The 15,918-nt window shown below is 48.3% G+C and overlaps 1 protein-coding gene across 1 annotated transcript in view; it reads right to left on the minus strand.

The window, feature by feature from the left end:
* Positions 1-671: 671 nt before the first annotated feature.
* APCDD1 (APC down-regulated 1) overlaps positions 672-15,918 on the minus strand; it is a 34,236-nt gene continuing 18,989 nt past the window's right edge. The window contains exons 4-5 of the mRNA XM_060613240.3: positions 4,218-4,539; positions 672-2,752 (exon numbers count right to left, since the gene is read on the minus strand). Of these exons, the coding sequence (XP_060469223.2) occupies positions 2,301-2,752; positions 4,218-4,539 (774 nt within the window). The 3' untranslated portion in view covers positions 672-2,300. The remainder of the gene's footprint in view (positions 2,753-4,217; positions 4,540-15,918) is intronic.

Genomic DNA, 15,918 nt, shown 5'->3' on the forward strand with positions numbered 1-15,918 from the left:
TCAGCTACTACTCTCAGCAGATGACCAGATCTGTCATGTCCGCACAAGTGGGGGACTGGAGGCTCCAGGAGGCTTCTGAGTCCAAGGTCAACTTGGACTTTACAATGCTTGCCCAAGCAACAACTTCCTGATCCTGACCATCATCAGTTACTACCCAGGAAGGGAGCAAGTCTAGTTGTAGCAGGCCAGGGAAGTCTGGAAGAGCCATCCTTTATTTACTTACTTCTTTCACCAAACCTAGAATTTACACGTGGACCTGCCTGCTACTAACTTCCTAACCCTTATGTGTGTTAGCACGTCATAACCAAGACAAGATGTGATAAATGTGGGGGATACAGCAAGTGACAGGCATACACCTAACTGAGTTGGTAACTTGTGAATAAATTATACTGGCCATTCTCTGTATAGAGTATCAGAAAGTGATATGACCACATGAATGCCACCTTGTCCCTAAGACACATATACATACACATACATTATATGCATGTTAATACCTATGTATTTGGATATAAGTATGTATGTGTGTGTGTGTGTGTGTGTGTGTGTGTGTGTGTGTGTGTGTACTTTTTAAAAGTGTGAGCAGCTAAGTCTAGGTGAATGGCTGTGAATTAAATGGCTATAAATCTATCACTTTTATGGCAAATCACTGAGGTATTCTTTAGCGGTGAACATAGTTTTCCACATAATTTTATTATATCCTTTAAAGATAGCATTAGTATTAAATAGATCCACAGGCAAAATGTATTCTGTGGGAGTACTGTTGACATCTTTGTTTATGAAACTTGGCAGACATTTAAGTTAGTATTTTCATTTGAATAAACCCCCTCAGTATGCACCACAACTTAAAATATATTCTAAAGATAAAGCACTTTGGTGCTCCATGCTATCCATTTAACTTATCACCATCCTGAATGCTACAGCATTTCATAAAGTTAATTTTTAAATACAAGTATGACTCTTGACCTTGATCATGGTTTGATGCTCACTTCCGGTCGCATCCAGGCTTTCAGTGACTTGCTATTTCCCTCCATCAGTCTCTATTAGCAATAGCACTTGGTGTGCAGACAGCACCGTTTGTAATAATCCAAAGTAATGGGCAGACGTGACTCAGGCGCCCTCCCAGTGCCTGTGAGGAAGACGCTCACAGATTCTGTAGAAGGTGACCCTGAGACTCTCTGCCACACGGCCAAGGCAACAGCAGGACAGAAATCGAGTCAAGCTGGCATGTCCGATGAGAAAGCGGCTTTACCCAGAGCCTGGGTTTCACACGAGTCGAGGGTCTAGTGCAGCCCCCGTGAGGGTACCTTCACTGCACTCTCTGAACGGCCAGGCCCCTTAACAGCAAAGCGTGGTCTCTGAACAGTCATCTTTGAAGGCAGCAGAGATGGCAGAGTGAAGATGTCTGGTCGCCCCTCACCAGAAACAGCATGAGCCAGGACGACGGTCCTACGAAGAGGCAACTGTGGAAGGAACAGGCACTTTCTATCAGTAAGATGGCATTTAACACACTGTGACCATCCTGGAGGTCACTGTTCCTGTCTGTACTGCTTTTGATATTTGCTCAACCGCCCTCGTCAACGGGGCAGGAATAAAGCAGTGTGCGTCCTGCAGCCACCCAGAAGCCGAGTCTCCTTTCCCCACCAGTTAAAACAATGATACTTTAAATTATGTTGAAACTTTAATTCCAGATACTTTTGCACTCAACATCTGAAAGCTTGGATTCCCTCCTTTTTTTTGCATAAAGGCTGTCGAGGTGGTTAAGCTAAACCCTGTGTCTTTCCCTATGTACATATCTACACCCAAGTCTCTTCTTTATTAATGAAAGGTATCTTGATTGCAGTTCCAAACCAACTCCACACTGGATTCCCAGCTCGTAAAGCAGTTTTGAGGGAAGACAGGAAGCGACTGCGGTATAGTGGCAAAAAACGCCATAGCTTGATATCCATTTAAGTTTAACTCGGAAACTTAATAATAATTACAAGGAAGAAAAGAAGAGGACTTAGCTGTCACCCTGCCCCCTCTACCACACACACTAGCTCGACACTCTCTGCGGTCTTAAAGTGCAATTACTCTCGAGAAGGCACCCAGGCCTGGGATCCCATGGACAGAGTTCAAAGCAGGAACTTCAAACAGCGCTGCTCAGGACTCAGGCCGGGAGGGAGGGGGCCGGACAGCAGAAAAGGAGCCACAGTTCTCAGCCATTCAAGTGCATCACAAGAAGTGTCCTTCCTTTTTGTAAAGAAAACCTGTAAGTTGTAAGGAATCCTGGTGTGGAAAAATATACAGCTTTTTAACAACTTCTATCTGAGGACGTGCCACTGCAGGAGAGTCAAAAGGCCAGCAAGCACGGCCAGGAGCAGGGGACGAGCGCTCCTCCCTGGCGCCCGGCTCCCATACTGGTGACCCCGGTGGTCCTCGGAGAAGTCCTCGGCTCTGGGCGCAGAAGACGCACACTGGACTAAGGGCATCTGATAGGAGGTGGCTCTCTTCTCAGGCCTGTCCGGACTGGACCCATCGCTGGGCCTCTGGCCGTTGAAGAGCAGATAGCGGCCGCGGGCATCCTGCTCCATTTTGAAGATCTCGTACTCGGTGTGAGGTAGCTTGATCCCCAGCGCCACACAGCCGTTGGTGTGGGTCACGTCCTGCTGGACGCCCACCTGCCAGGAGCCCTCGGCCCCACACTCGTTCCCATTGAAGACGTTGAGGAGCGAGGCTGTGGCCGCATCCATGGGGGTGACCTTCATGTGGTTCACTGAGAAGGAGAGACGACAGGGTGGTGACTCTAAGGGGGTCGCGTGCGGTGAAGAAAGCACTCTGTCTGCACAGGCCACCTGCTCTAAACACGACCCCGCGCAGCCACCCACCTGTCGCGGCCTCCCTAAAAGCATTCCCCAGTGGAAAGAGTTCAACGTGTTGGTCCGAATGGCCATCACATTGAATACAATGCAGGTAGACTGTATCTGGCGTATAAATGCGGAACCCAGACTGTGGTTGACTGCCTGTTAATGTGAAATCAAACTGTCACGCAGAGGGTCTCCAAGGAGTTGTCTTTGGGAACACTGACTCTTTGGGATTGACAGAATATTCGACGCAAACTGGAATTTTATTTTTATGAAAGGTTTGGAGGTTTTTAGTTTTGCTGTCATGTCACACACCTATACTAATTAGCGGTCTTGGAAATTAATATTGGCCCATAGATCAGGCAACTAAAAAAATTAGGCTGAGAGCAAGGAAAATGTGAGTAAACGCATTAAATAAAAATCCCAGCGCTTGGAGAGGGCTGTTTTTGAAAGACCCCAGGGGATTATATTTTATGTATCCCAAGGCAGCTTCGGGGTGGAATCAGACAGAGATGGTTGTTCTCTTGGCCAAATCTAGCAAAGGTCCATATTTCCTGGAGAAAATCTTTCTCTCCAAGCGGAGGGTTAAGATGCCCTGGGACTTATCTGGGTCAGCAGAAATACTTCACATTAAAAAGACTGAACCACGGAATGCCATCCTAGAAGGGGTCACACCCAGTTTCTGGGCCACCTCTCTTTTATTTGTCAATGACATGACTGACTCCGTCTTAAAAAGGTGTACAAGCTTAAAAGATTCTAGAAATAGAGGCCACAAGGCCTCCCTTGCGGATAACGGCCTGGTGAATTTCACCCCTCACCGTACCTTCCTCGCTTAGGTAATCATTGCAAATCTCAAACCTCCTCCCCCCAAGCACATGACAACTCTTAAGCGCGTGACAAACTCAGCGCTGGAAAGGACAACTGTGGGAGCACCTGCGGTGTGACTAACACCAGCTCTTTACCGCCCACTCAAGAAAGCACACTGAATGCAGCAAGTAAGTGTGATGTTATCACAGGGGCAGCTCAGAGTCGGCATGAGCTGTGCACAAGAAAGGAAACATGCAGACTTGAGGCTTCATTACTAGGAGAACATGCTCCTTGACCACATCTGACACCGTGCACAGCGGGGTGGGCAGCTCCAGCACTGTGGCCCATGGGCTGAGCCACCCCTGTTGGCCCCATTCTGAGCAGAGAGGACCTCAGAGTCTGCGGCGAATGATGAACTTGAAGCAGAAAGTCCTCCCTAATCTCTCCCCCAACATCTCTACCAGAAGAAAAGCCCTTTCCCTCAGGCTCTGCCTGGACAAAAATGTCCCCAAACTGCCCACTTTCTCACCCGTGGGGCTGCTCCCTTGGGAGTCGAGGCGGGAGCCCTACCTTTGAACACAAACTCAGTTCCTCCCATGACCCTGGAGGAGTGCACGCCCCGGCTGTAGCGGCCCTTGGCGTAGATGGTGAAGGTGGGGTGCTTGCAGACGGGGTCTGAGTAGTGGTAGTAATGCCCTTCCCAGGTGTTATTGTTGTCATGGAAGATGAAGTGGCGCGTGAGGAAGAGGACTTCGGGCCGCACCTCGCAGCGCTGGCTCACCCACTCGCCGTGCAGCCCGACAGTCAGGTCGGCCTTGGGGGGCAGGAGCGGCGGGCGGTGCTCATCTGACCGGTGGATGATGCGGCAGGCTATGCAGGCGTGGTCGTGGTTCTGGAGCCAAGAAACAAACACACGGAGAGACGTTTGTCTTCATGACAGAGCAGCGCACACAAGCTTCCTTCAAGTGAGGCTCACCAGTGGGGCCGGGCAAGGCACCATTACTAGCCACCTGGGAACCCAAGAGAGCTACGCCCTTGGGCACAGACAGGAGGGTCGCGGTGGGTGTGTGCACGCGCTGGTGTGGGCTCAAGAGTGCACCTGTGAGCACCGACATCAGGGACTTGTCTATTTCAGCTGCGATGTGTACTCTCTTTAGAATCCTATCACACGTCCTGGACACTTGACTTCAGAAAGGCGAGCCTCATCTCATACCCGTTGGGACGGCTACTCTGAGAAACATCTGAGCCTAACAGTGTTGACAAGGATGTGGAGAAATCGGAACCCTCGTGCACTGCTGGTGGGAATGGAAAACGGGGCAGTTGCTGCGGAAAAGAACTACCGTAGGATCCAGCAACCCCACCTCCGGTTTATAGTCCGAAGAACTGAAACCAGGGTCTTGAGGAGACGGCTGTTCACCCGTGTTCACAGCGGCGTTATTCGCATGGCCAAATGATGAAAACAACCCGATGTGCACGGACGAGTGAATGGATAAACAAGACGTGGTTCACGCATACAACAAAATATTATTCAATCTTGAAAAGGGAAGGGAATTCTGACCCACGCTACAACATAGATGAGCCCTGACGACATGACGCTAAATGAAATAAGCCAGACACACTTTGGCTCAGGTCACGATCTCACGGATTGTGAGTTCAAGCCCCGTGTCGGGCTCTGCGCTGACAGCTCGGAGCCTGGAGCCTGCTTCCGATTCTGTGTCTCCTTCTCTCTCTGCCCCTCCCCCACTCGTGCTCTGTGTGTGTGTCTCTCCCTCTCAAAAATTAAGTAAATGTAAATAAAAAATAGGCCAGACACAAAAGCACAAATAACCGTACAATTCCACTTCTAGGAGGGACCCAGAGTGATCAAAGTCAGAGACAAAGGAGAACAGTGGTTGCCAGGGGCTGGGTGGGGAGAGGGGCGGAACGGGGAGTTAGTGTTTGACAGGGACAGAGCTTCAGTTCAGGAAGATGAAAAAACTCTGCGGATGGATGGGGGAGATGGCTACACAACGGTGTGAACGTACTCCATGCCACCGAACCAGATACCCTAAAATGGTTAAGATGGAAATTCTGTGTGAGTATTTGACAGTTAGATTTTTTTTTCCCACTAAAAACAATGATGAGACACACAAAATAACACACACAAAAAGGATAACATTCTAATTGCTGGGATAACAAGCGGAGCTGTGTAGTAAAGCAGGGGTCCTTTCAAAGGAGGGCATAAAGGAGGAGGCCGGAAAGAGGGCGAGAGCAGCGGCCTCTGAGAAGTCAGCACGCACATCCATTTGTGTCTGCTGGCCCCGAGGTTTCAAGGTTTATGGGCTCTTCATTTGCTTCCTGCTTTATAGCTTTAAGCCACTTAATTAGTGCAAGATAGTTGCGGCTCTTCCGGGACTGCCTCCCTGTTGCATTTGCTTCAGAACGCTAACAGAGCCTCGGGGACAAGGGCCGTCTGTTTAGGGTTGTGGCTTAGAAAACCTCCAGTGAGTAGAGGTGGCCAGGGACTGCCAGCCACATAAATGCTGTCTGCCTAGACGGCTCAGGGCGCCTCTCAAAATGCCACGGTCTAGAAGACAGCAGAGCTGGGTTCTTGAGCACCCGCGCCATTGCCTGGCTATCTGACCTCAGTCAGAGGACGCCTGTGTGCCAGGGGCTGCCTGCCCCTGGCCGTGGGGAGCGTCTCTTCGGAATTCTCCCTCCCACACTGGCTGTGGCAAAGCGGACAGAAGCACGAGGCAAATCTAATCAGTGCTGTCGCAGGAGGGTGACAGTTGTGGCCCACTCTCAGGGGGACAGCTCCTGGACACCGGCCTGGGGCTCCCCCAGCCACGGGGCCCAGGGTGTGCAGCTGCTCACTGGTGCGGCCCCAGGCCCGAGTAACAGGGACTGGCAGGCACTCCCAGGAGGGCACACACGTGTTTCCCAAAGTCAGGAATCCAACTTCCCAAGGCCTTTTCATTGCCAGCACTGACACAGCGTGATGTTCCTGCACTTGTTTGGTTAAGTGCTCGGATGTCTCCGAGAGCGAGGGAGCTGCCCTCCCTCCACATTCTCCTCCAGGGAGAACTCAAGGCTCACTAACTTGTCACCGTGCTCGTTAGAGGAGCCTAGAGTTGTCACTGAGGGGAGAGAAGGCTTCCTTTGCTAACACCGATTATGGCTTGTAGATGGTAAGATCAAGTGGGCCGCCACAGAGTGAGATGAAGGCCAAGTCCTCACTGTGTTGGGGTCCCGATGCATCTGTTACACATTCTGTGCACAGAAGGAGAAGTTCTGGCCAGGTCCTGGGAGCCACGGGCCAGCCCCATGCTTTCAGCTGGTGACCTTGGGCAAGTCACTAATCTCTATTCCAATGTCCTGATGTGTAAAATGGGGGTCATTCTACTTGCATAACTGCTGCAAGAAATTAGCAGTAGATTAAGATGGCTCCCACTCAGTGCACCCAGAATCACTTTGGGGAGAAACTTCTCAGATGAGGCCCAGGGAGCTGGATCGCAGGCATGCATGGCATTTGACAGGAAGACTAAATAAAGGCATGTCTCCCACTACAGGTGCAAACACAGGTTAGGGTGGATAAGATAAAAATGTAGTTAAAGCACCACCGAATGCAAACTGGTGCAGCCACTCTGAACAGTATGGAGGTTCCTCAAAAAAAGAAAAACAGAACTACCCTATGACCTAGCAATTGTACTACTAGGTATTTATCCAAAGGGTAGAAAAATACAGCTTCAAAGGGACTCAGGCATCCCCATGTTTACAGCAGCACTATCAACAATAGCCAAACTCTGGAGAGAGCCCAAATGTCCATTGACTGATGACTGGGTAAAGAGGATGGGGTATATCTATGCAATGGAATATTACTCAGCCATCAAAAAGGATGAGATCTTGTCATTTGCAATGATGTGGATGAGCTAGAATGTATTATACTGAGCAAAATAAGTCAATCGGAGAAAGACAAATACATGTGGAATTTAAGAAACAAAACAGATGAATATACGGGAAGAGGAAAAAAGGAGGAGAGAGGGAAATAAATCACAAGAGACTCTTAACTGAGGGTTGACAGAGGGAGGTGGGTGAGGGATGGGTGATGGGTGTTAAGGAAGGCACTTGTTGGGATGAATACTGGGTGCTGCATATAAGTGATGAGTCACTGAATTCTACTCCTGAAACCAGTAACATGCTGTAGACTAACTAAAATTTAAATAAAAAATAAAATAAACATAAATAAATAAAACAAAGTACCACCAAATTCAGTAGTTTTGTCATTATGTATTTTCTTAGTCAACTATCAGGAGGGGAAGAATCCAAACTTCTTACCCTGGAATGGGGTTCTGATACTCAAAGTCTGGGGTGCAAAGTGAACATAATGTCTGTAACACATATGAAGAGGAAGCAGCCTCTTAACTGCTAACAAGTGTCATCATGACCAGCACCTTTACCAAACCATACCTGCTGTCCCTGGTCCCCTGCCCCTGCCCCACACAGTCTGAGTAAAACCAGCCCAGTACTCAGATCCAAATCCCTGAGATTTCACAGACAGGACAGCAGCGTTCTGGTGCCTGGGCCTATTACAACAAGGATGCTGAGCTGTGCGGAAGACGGCTCTGGAAAGAAAGAGGACCGTCCAGCCTGGCCCAGGCTGTTCCAGAAAGGTGCCATGGTAGCACCTGGAGTCCACTTGGCATTTTTAAGAATAATGGGGCAGGGTCCTGACCTTTGAGATGGGGACCTGGAGGAAGAATTCCTGTTTGGCAACAGAGAAAAGCAGGCCACAAGCAAAGGAAGCTCGCCGTCCAGGAGTTGGGTCGGTGAGAATTTAGGGACACAATGGGAAGAACCTGGCCCTTAGGTATTGATCTTGCCAAGTTCTTAAACTATTTTAATTGTGGTAAAATATACATAACACACAACTTGCCATCTGAACCATTTTTAGTGCACGGCTCCGTGGTACTAAGTACATTCACACGGTTGTGCAACCATCACCACCGTCTACTTCCAGAACTTTTTCCATCCTCCCGAATTGAAACTCGGTACTCAAGAAACAACAACTCCCCGTTCTCTCAATCCCAGCCCTCGACAACCACCCTTGTACTTTCCGTCGACGCTAGGTCCCTCACACAAGTGAAAGCATACAGAACTTACTGTTTTTTTGTGACTGGCTTATCTCGCTTAGCGCAATGCCCTCAAGGTTCATCCGTGGTGCAGTATGTTGTAGAATTCCCTTCCTTTTTAAGGCCGAATAGTATCTCATCGTATGTATGGACCACACTTTGTTTATCCATTCATCTGTTGACGAACACTCCATTTTTTGGCCACTGTGCGTAACGATGCTATGAGCACAGGTGTACAAGCTATTTAAGACTCCACTTTCAGTAACTCTGGGCATGTGCTCAGAAGTGAAATTTCTGCATCACACTGTAATTCTGTGTTTAACTTTCGGAGGAACCACCATACTGTTTTCCACAGCAGCTGCGCCATTACACTCCCACGCACGGTACACAAGGGTCCCAATTTCTCCACATCCCTGCCAACTGGTATTTTTTTTCTCTTTTTGATAACAGCCATCGAAGGGGTATGGTGTGCTGTACTTTGATTTGTGTTCCCCTAATGAGGAGTGATGTTGAGCATCTTTTCGTGTGCTTATGGGCTATTTGTATATCTTCTTTGGAGACGTGTCTATTCAAGTCCTTTGCCCATTTTTTAACAGGGTTGCTTTTCTGGTTATTGCCGACTAGTAAATTTTGATAACAACTTTTGAGAAGGCATTAAAAAAACCAAAGATGTAGCAGACAGGGGTGGGATTTTTGACCTCTCTGTGGATATTATCACCAAGAGACCAGTTTTAGTCATGGTTAGGTAAAGGGGAAACCACTCTGTTTTATGGACAGATTTTTAGATTTTTGTGCTCTTCATTCCCACCATCCTTGGCTTGAATAAAACCCAAAAGACCTATAGGAACAATAATGGGGAAGCAGAAATTAAGACCTACACACTGTATTGGCTCTAACGTTTCTCTTTTTCAGGATGCTTTCCTCAAATCGCAGCTCTTCAACACTACTAAATGAGAAGTTTTTCGACATGAAGACTCATGTGTAGTATGGAATATCACTTGCTTTATGGAATTGCTCTCTTTTTTGGTCCACACTCTGATACATGATTCTCCTCTGAGAAGCTGTCAGTTTGTAGGCTCTCCCACTGGGCTTCTTTCTACATCACTCCCCTCCCTGATTCTTAGAAAGGGCTGCTTTGAAGTCTGGGTTTCTGAACACAAAAGATCCGAAGGTTAAAGCAAAGGGACCAGAATATGTCTCCTTGTTACGACTCTTTCCACCAACCATAAAAAGCTTTAATTCTGAAGGAGGAGGGGAGAAAACAAGATCCCTATGTAATTAACATCGTAAAAGAAAACAACCAAACTTACTCTAAAAATGAAAGATAAACCTTCAACATCATAAGCGAGCAATGTTCTAGGCAAAGAGTGGGGTTTTGCCCACTCTGTTCTCCTGCCCAGCGCCCTGGCAACACGTCAGCTAAGGGCAGCTTTGCACACACAGGACATTTGATTCTGAGGAGGTTCAAGTACACCATTCCCTTAGCTTTACAACCTCTCAAAGAGACCACGGGGACACTTCACAGATGAGGCCACCAAGGCACAGAGAGATAGAATAACGTGGCCCAGATGACTTTACAAGCCAAAAGTAGAATCTGGAGCATAATTTGGTCTTGGGCTTTGCTGAGCGCTACACCCTGGCCCCAGGCTGTCTCTTAGGCTGAGGTCCTGCAAAGAACAGATGTCTCCCTGTCAAGGACTCGGGTCCCTGGGTAAAGGTCTTCTCTGGCCGATGACTGATAGGGATTCTCTAGGCTTTCTCTCGTTCCTTGCCAATATTTATTTCTGGAGAGCCTTGGTCCGTCGACAACATTTGCTGACAGTATCCACTTGTTTCCAGCGTCTTCCCAGAATGGAAGAAATTACTTGATATCATCTTGCTGTGAACAGATCAACTAGAAAAGCAGGATGAATAAAACATTTCTTGGTCTAAAAGTTTTGCTCAAAGAGGAGGAGAAATGGGCACAGATGATGGAAAGTTCCTTTCACAGAGTTTTCTTCCATGGGATAAAAAACATTCATGTTTCTCAGGAAGAAACCTGCCAATGACTGAAGCTGAAAGCTTTTTTATTTCTTTATTTTTTTTTTACAACTCCGCATCTCCACACATTTGATTAAATTTCTACTGTAGGTATTCCTACACATACAGACTTCCCAGGACCTCTCCATTTCACTGGAGAACAACTTCATCAAGCCTTTTGAAACTAAGACCAAAGTACTCTCCCTTTCTCCGACTTCCCGTGACATCTGGGGGGAGCACGGAGGGTATGATAAAGGTTCGAGAGTGACAGCCTGATTGCTTGAATGCGGTCACCAGCTATTTAACAATATGAATAGATCAGGCCAGCATTCATCACAAATGAGAGCTGACCACCTTGTGGAAGGGGCCTCACTGGGTGCTTTTCAGATCTGGGATCCCAGGAGTTCATGAACTTGGGCTCATTCTGACCACCTCAATGAGTCATGATGATTCTGCTTTCAGGAGGAAGCAAGGGGAACAGCCACGGTCACACCTGTTGTGTCTTACAGCAGCTTTCGGGGCCACAAGCGGTGGCTGATGGTGCCCACGAAGGGACGGGGGATGGAAGGCAGATGGAAGAACACAGGCCAGGTGGGTTGCTGACTCTCACGGATCACATCTGTCTCCCGAGGCAGAAGTCAACTCCACACTGTCTGCATCCTGGAGTTTAGAAGGGGCACATGTTTGGGGGTGGGGAGGGGGGTCTTTGGGAGCAACCCTTCATTTCCTAGAACGGCGTTCTCTAAGAAGTCTAGAATCTGAGAGGTTAGCCCACAAACGCCTTTCCAGTTTGCAAAACATCAGCAAATCACACAAAAGACAATTTTGCCTCCACCTTGCCTACACGTACACACTATGTACAGACTCAACAGCCAGATGTAAAGGGCCCTAAGAGGCTGGTTCTTTAAAACAAATGACTTCAAAAACGTTTCAGAAGAAAATTTCTCATAGATGTTTTTGCTTGTTTCTTCTACTCTTATCAATTTAAATTCATTTAAATAGTTGAAGTAGATTCATTGTAATAATTAAATTAAATCTGCTGTAAATCCAGCAGACCCCAAGGTCTGGCCCATCCAAGGGTCCACCCTCCTTCCACTCTTCCCCCAGAATGGGCTTCCTACAGACTTTGTGGATGGTTGATTTCTGGCATGCCCAGGCTCTCACTCTGTCCTCTGGGCTCTCTTGCTTTTTTTTTTTTCTTTTTTTTAAAATTTTTTAACATTTATTTATTATTGAGAGACAGAGAGAGACAGACTGTGAGCAAGGGAGGGGCAGAGAGAGAGAGAGGGAGACACAGAATCTGAAGCAGGCTCCAGGCTCTGAGCTGTCAGCACAGAGCCCGACGCGGGGCTGGAACTCATGAACCGCGAGATCACGACCCGAGCCGAAGTCGGATGTTTCACCACCCAGGCGTCCCTCTCTTGCCTTTTAAGGGCTGAAATGTTTACCACTTGTTCCGTCCCTGACAACAAGTATTTCCTGGTCTGCTAACTCCTTTAATAAAGCAACCTTGCATGTCTGTTTATCTGCTGAAACACTCTGGAGTCAAGAAATGTAATGAACTGTTTCTGCAGTAAAAGTGTATGCCAGGAGCTGTGAGGCAGAGCAACTGTATGGCATTTCATACTTTGGCCCAAATAAAAGGTCCACACAGGCAACCTTTTCACAGTCAAGACCCCATCACTCAACCCCAGTCATCAGCTCTGTCTTCCCTTATGATGTGCAACATTTGCTGCTTTATAGTAGACACCCAGCCCCGGCGAGCTGGGCCACACTTCTCTTTAGGATTCATCCTTAATGCGAGACGGGCTTTCCTAGGTCATGACTCCTTGAGCTCTCCGGTCCTCCATTCCCTGTCGCCTCCACGAAGCCCGTCTCCTTTCCCTACGCTGGCGGGAAGAGAAGGAACACGAGATCTTCCACAAACACCATGCACGGCTCCCTCTACTGTTAGTTCCGTGACACCCACTCACCCACCCGTCCGGGGTTCCCGCCAAGCACATGCCTAAGGAGGAGCCACTTCCCACGGCACAGCCATCTCCCGGAGCTGGCCCGAGAAGTGTGCTGCCCACGGCCCTGGTCCACAGTCTCTCTGATGTCACAGATAGCAGAAAGTCTCTGTATTTCTCACATACTCTGAAAAGGCTTGGAAAAGCAAGCTCCCTCAAAACCGAATGCTCGTTCACAGTCTAGAAGTTTCTACAGAATTCAGGACAGAAAGCCCATGAGTATTTCCTTCTTCCTTTTCAGTCCTCAGCTACTCTTTAAAACACTTCGGTGCTTGTCCTCCTCCGATGTGCTATGCATGTGCTGGGGCAGAATACTTGAGATACACGGCTTGAGGAAAGTTGTCTGGTTTCAGACAACCCCTTTGATTTACGACCCTGTGGCTAAATCAGTGCAGGATTTTGGCGAAAGACCAATTCCATTTGCTTACAAGTCAGATCCTGAGGCTCTGGCGTTTCCCGGGCAATCATTTGCTTTTAATTACTATTTGATTCTACCACTGAAAGAATTCGACTGGCTAACCCTTCAACTGCACAAAAAATCTAGGCAGAGGGTGACAGCTGCCCTGATGTTAAGCTCAGTTCAGGCAAAGCCTCTTCTTTCGGGGTTATTTTATGCAGTCCTGATTTTTTGTAGCGAAGGGTAGCCAATTTCATCCTGAAAGAATCCTCCCGGCACACCTGATTCTCTTCAAAGGCAATGTATTTGCCAAAGGATTCTGAACCTCACAGCAAAGCTGTATAAAGCTTAGAAAAACAAGTTGATTTAAAGTTTCTATTTTTACACGGTGTCCCGTTTCCAGAGGGGCTGAGACTAGTGGTTTCAAACTCAATTTAGCATTTAAACTAATTTTCAGCCAGGTCTCTACGGACCGGCAATTAGGGGGAGGCAAAGAGTTCAAAGAGGCGGGTGGCGGGGGGAGTGCGGTCTCTCCGGATGTGCTCCCAGCCCTCCTCCTTCCCGTTCCCAGCGGGTGAGGCGACCCGCCACTGGCCAGCAGGCAGGGAGCACCTGGGGCTTTGCCTGCACCGAGTCTGGAAAGGCACCAATGGCCAAGTCCGTTTATTCTTCTCGTAGCTGTCCTGGGGAAGGATCTAAAAACTTCCTGAGGACCTGGCGGCATGCTGCAGGCCAAGACGTTCAACGCCAGGGACAACAAGAGAAGAATGGGCCCTTTCAGCTCCCAGAGCCACACAGACCTCACTGGCCTTCGAAGGACGCCCCTGGCCACGCGGGCTGGCAGTCGAGGCGGTGGACAGCACGCATCGGCCCTGGACGCCTGCCTGGGTCCTCCTCCCAGCCCTGCTGCCGTCTTTAGCTGTGGCCACTGCACTCCTCTGAGCCTCAGGGTCCTAACTTTCCCAATTCATTGTAAGTGTGCATGGTGATTCTGTTTAGATAATATGGGTTCATGGCACAAACTGCAAAGGTACAAAAAGGTATACAGTGTTGAGGCTCCATCCAACTGTCCTCCAACTGTTCCCTTCCCCGGAGACAATCATTTTGTTTCTCACGTCCCCTTCCAGAAATACTGCCCCCTCTGTAAGCTTATCTTGTTCTCCCTTCATTATTAGTTTTACACAGTGGTATCATACTGTTCATACTCTTCTATACTTCTTCTTCCTCCACCCCTTGCCCGTCCCCTTTCACCCTCCCCCTCCTCCTTCTTCTTAACAGTACGCCCAAGGTTCTTTCTACCTTTAAAATTTCTTAAATCAGGGCATTAGGATTGGGGCTTAAAGGATCTATGTCTTAAGAATCTGGGTAAATGTCCTCACAATTGCCTTAGCAGGGGAGGGAGCAGAAAATGGAAGGAGATGCTTCATAGTGAGTCATCATCAAACACCTGGAGGCCCGTGGTCAATGTCATCCCTCTAGGAGACACCTGCCCAGAAGGGCTACCTACTCCAGGAGTGGGGAGAAAGGAGCATTGGTGGAGGGCCCTTTCCAGATGGCAGGCAGCATTCCGCACACCAATCCAATCGATTCTTATAGTCTTACTACTTTATAGAAGAAAAATTAAGGCTTCAGAAGGTCAGATGACACAACCAACACCCCGCAGCTGATGGACACAGAAGAGAATTCCAGGATTGGCTACCACCTCCGAAGTCCATATTCTCATCAATTTATCCAGACAGTGTTAAAAAAAAAAAAAAAAAAAAAAGCATGTCGCCCACTTTTTTGTTTACAAAAATCCTAAGGTCAGCCTTACAACTGTCATCCTTAGTCCCTGTGCCAATGGTAATAACTCACAGTCAAGACATTTTTCCTCCAGGAACCACAAGTGTGTGCCTTTGCCCTCCCAACAGACAGGCTCTGTTCAGTGAGTCGACTGACAGCACGAGAAATCCCTCCTACAGGTCTGGGAAGGAGTGGGAGAGAATCTTCCAGAGCTGCACGTCTTAGGAATACTGATTTTACCTGTCAGGCCTCCTGATGAGGCATGCCACAAGTACCACAGTGAATTCAGAGTGAGGGCGTAGAGGTAAGAAGAGAAAGGTGTTATGGTTAAATCTGTTTTTCTTTTCAGTCCTAAAAAGAGCCTCCATAGGCATCTGAAGCTGAGGGAAAGGAATCTGAACCTGAATGTGTGCAAGCTATCAGCCCAAGGTCAGGTGCAGACAGCAGAGCAACCAGACTCCAGCTCGGGCAGCTCCAGGGCTGCACCTGCCTCTTCCTGCAGCAATTCAGCCTCCTCCCTCGGACTCCCTCCTCCATATTCAGTTCCCTGCCTCAATGCTCCTGCCTCTTGGCTGTCTGTTGTTGAGCAGTGTCTCTGCTGGTGGGTGAGCAGGCCACGAAAAGGACTCTCTGTGCATAGCAGGTCTTCATAAAGCTTCAGAGTGGGACCCGGTTGGCGCTCTTGGCTTGCATAACGTTTCTGGATTATCTGTGGGCCATTTTGATTCATGACATTCTTACCTCTCATTACCATAGACAGTTGAAGAGTTGGCTAGATTGTACTCAAAGAAAGCCAAACGTTTGGAGGAAAGCTCCTTTCCCTGCTGCTCTTTCACACCAGAGATATCAAGAGCAGTTCTACTCATAGGGCAGCCGGTGGCTCAGTTGGTTAAACGTCCGACTCTTGACTTCACCTCAGGTAATGATCTCACGGTTTGAGAGATGGAGCCCCA

This window comes from Panthera onca, chromosome D3, assembly GCF_046562875.1.
Source record: "Panthera onca isolate mPanOnc1 chromosome D3, mPanOnc1 haplotype 2, whole genome shotgun sequence".
NCBI lineage: Eukaryota > Metazoa > Chordata > Mammalia > Carnivora > Felidae > Panthera > Panthera onca.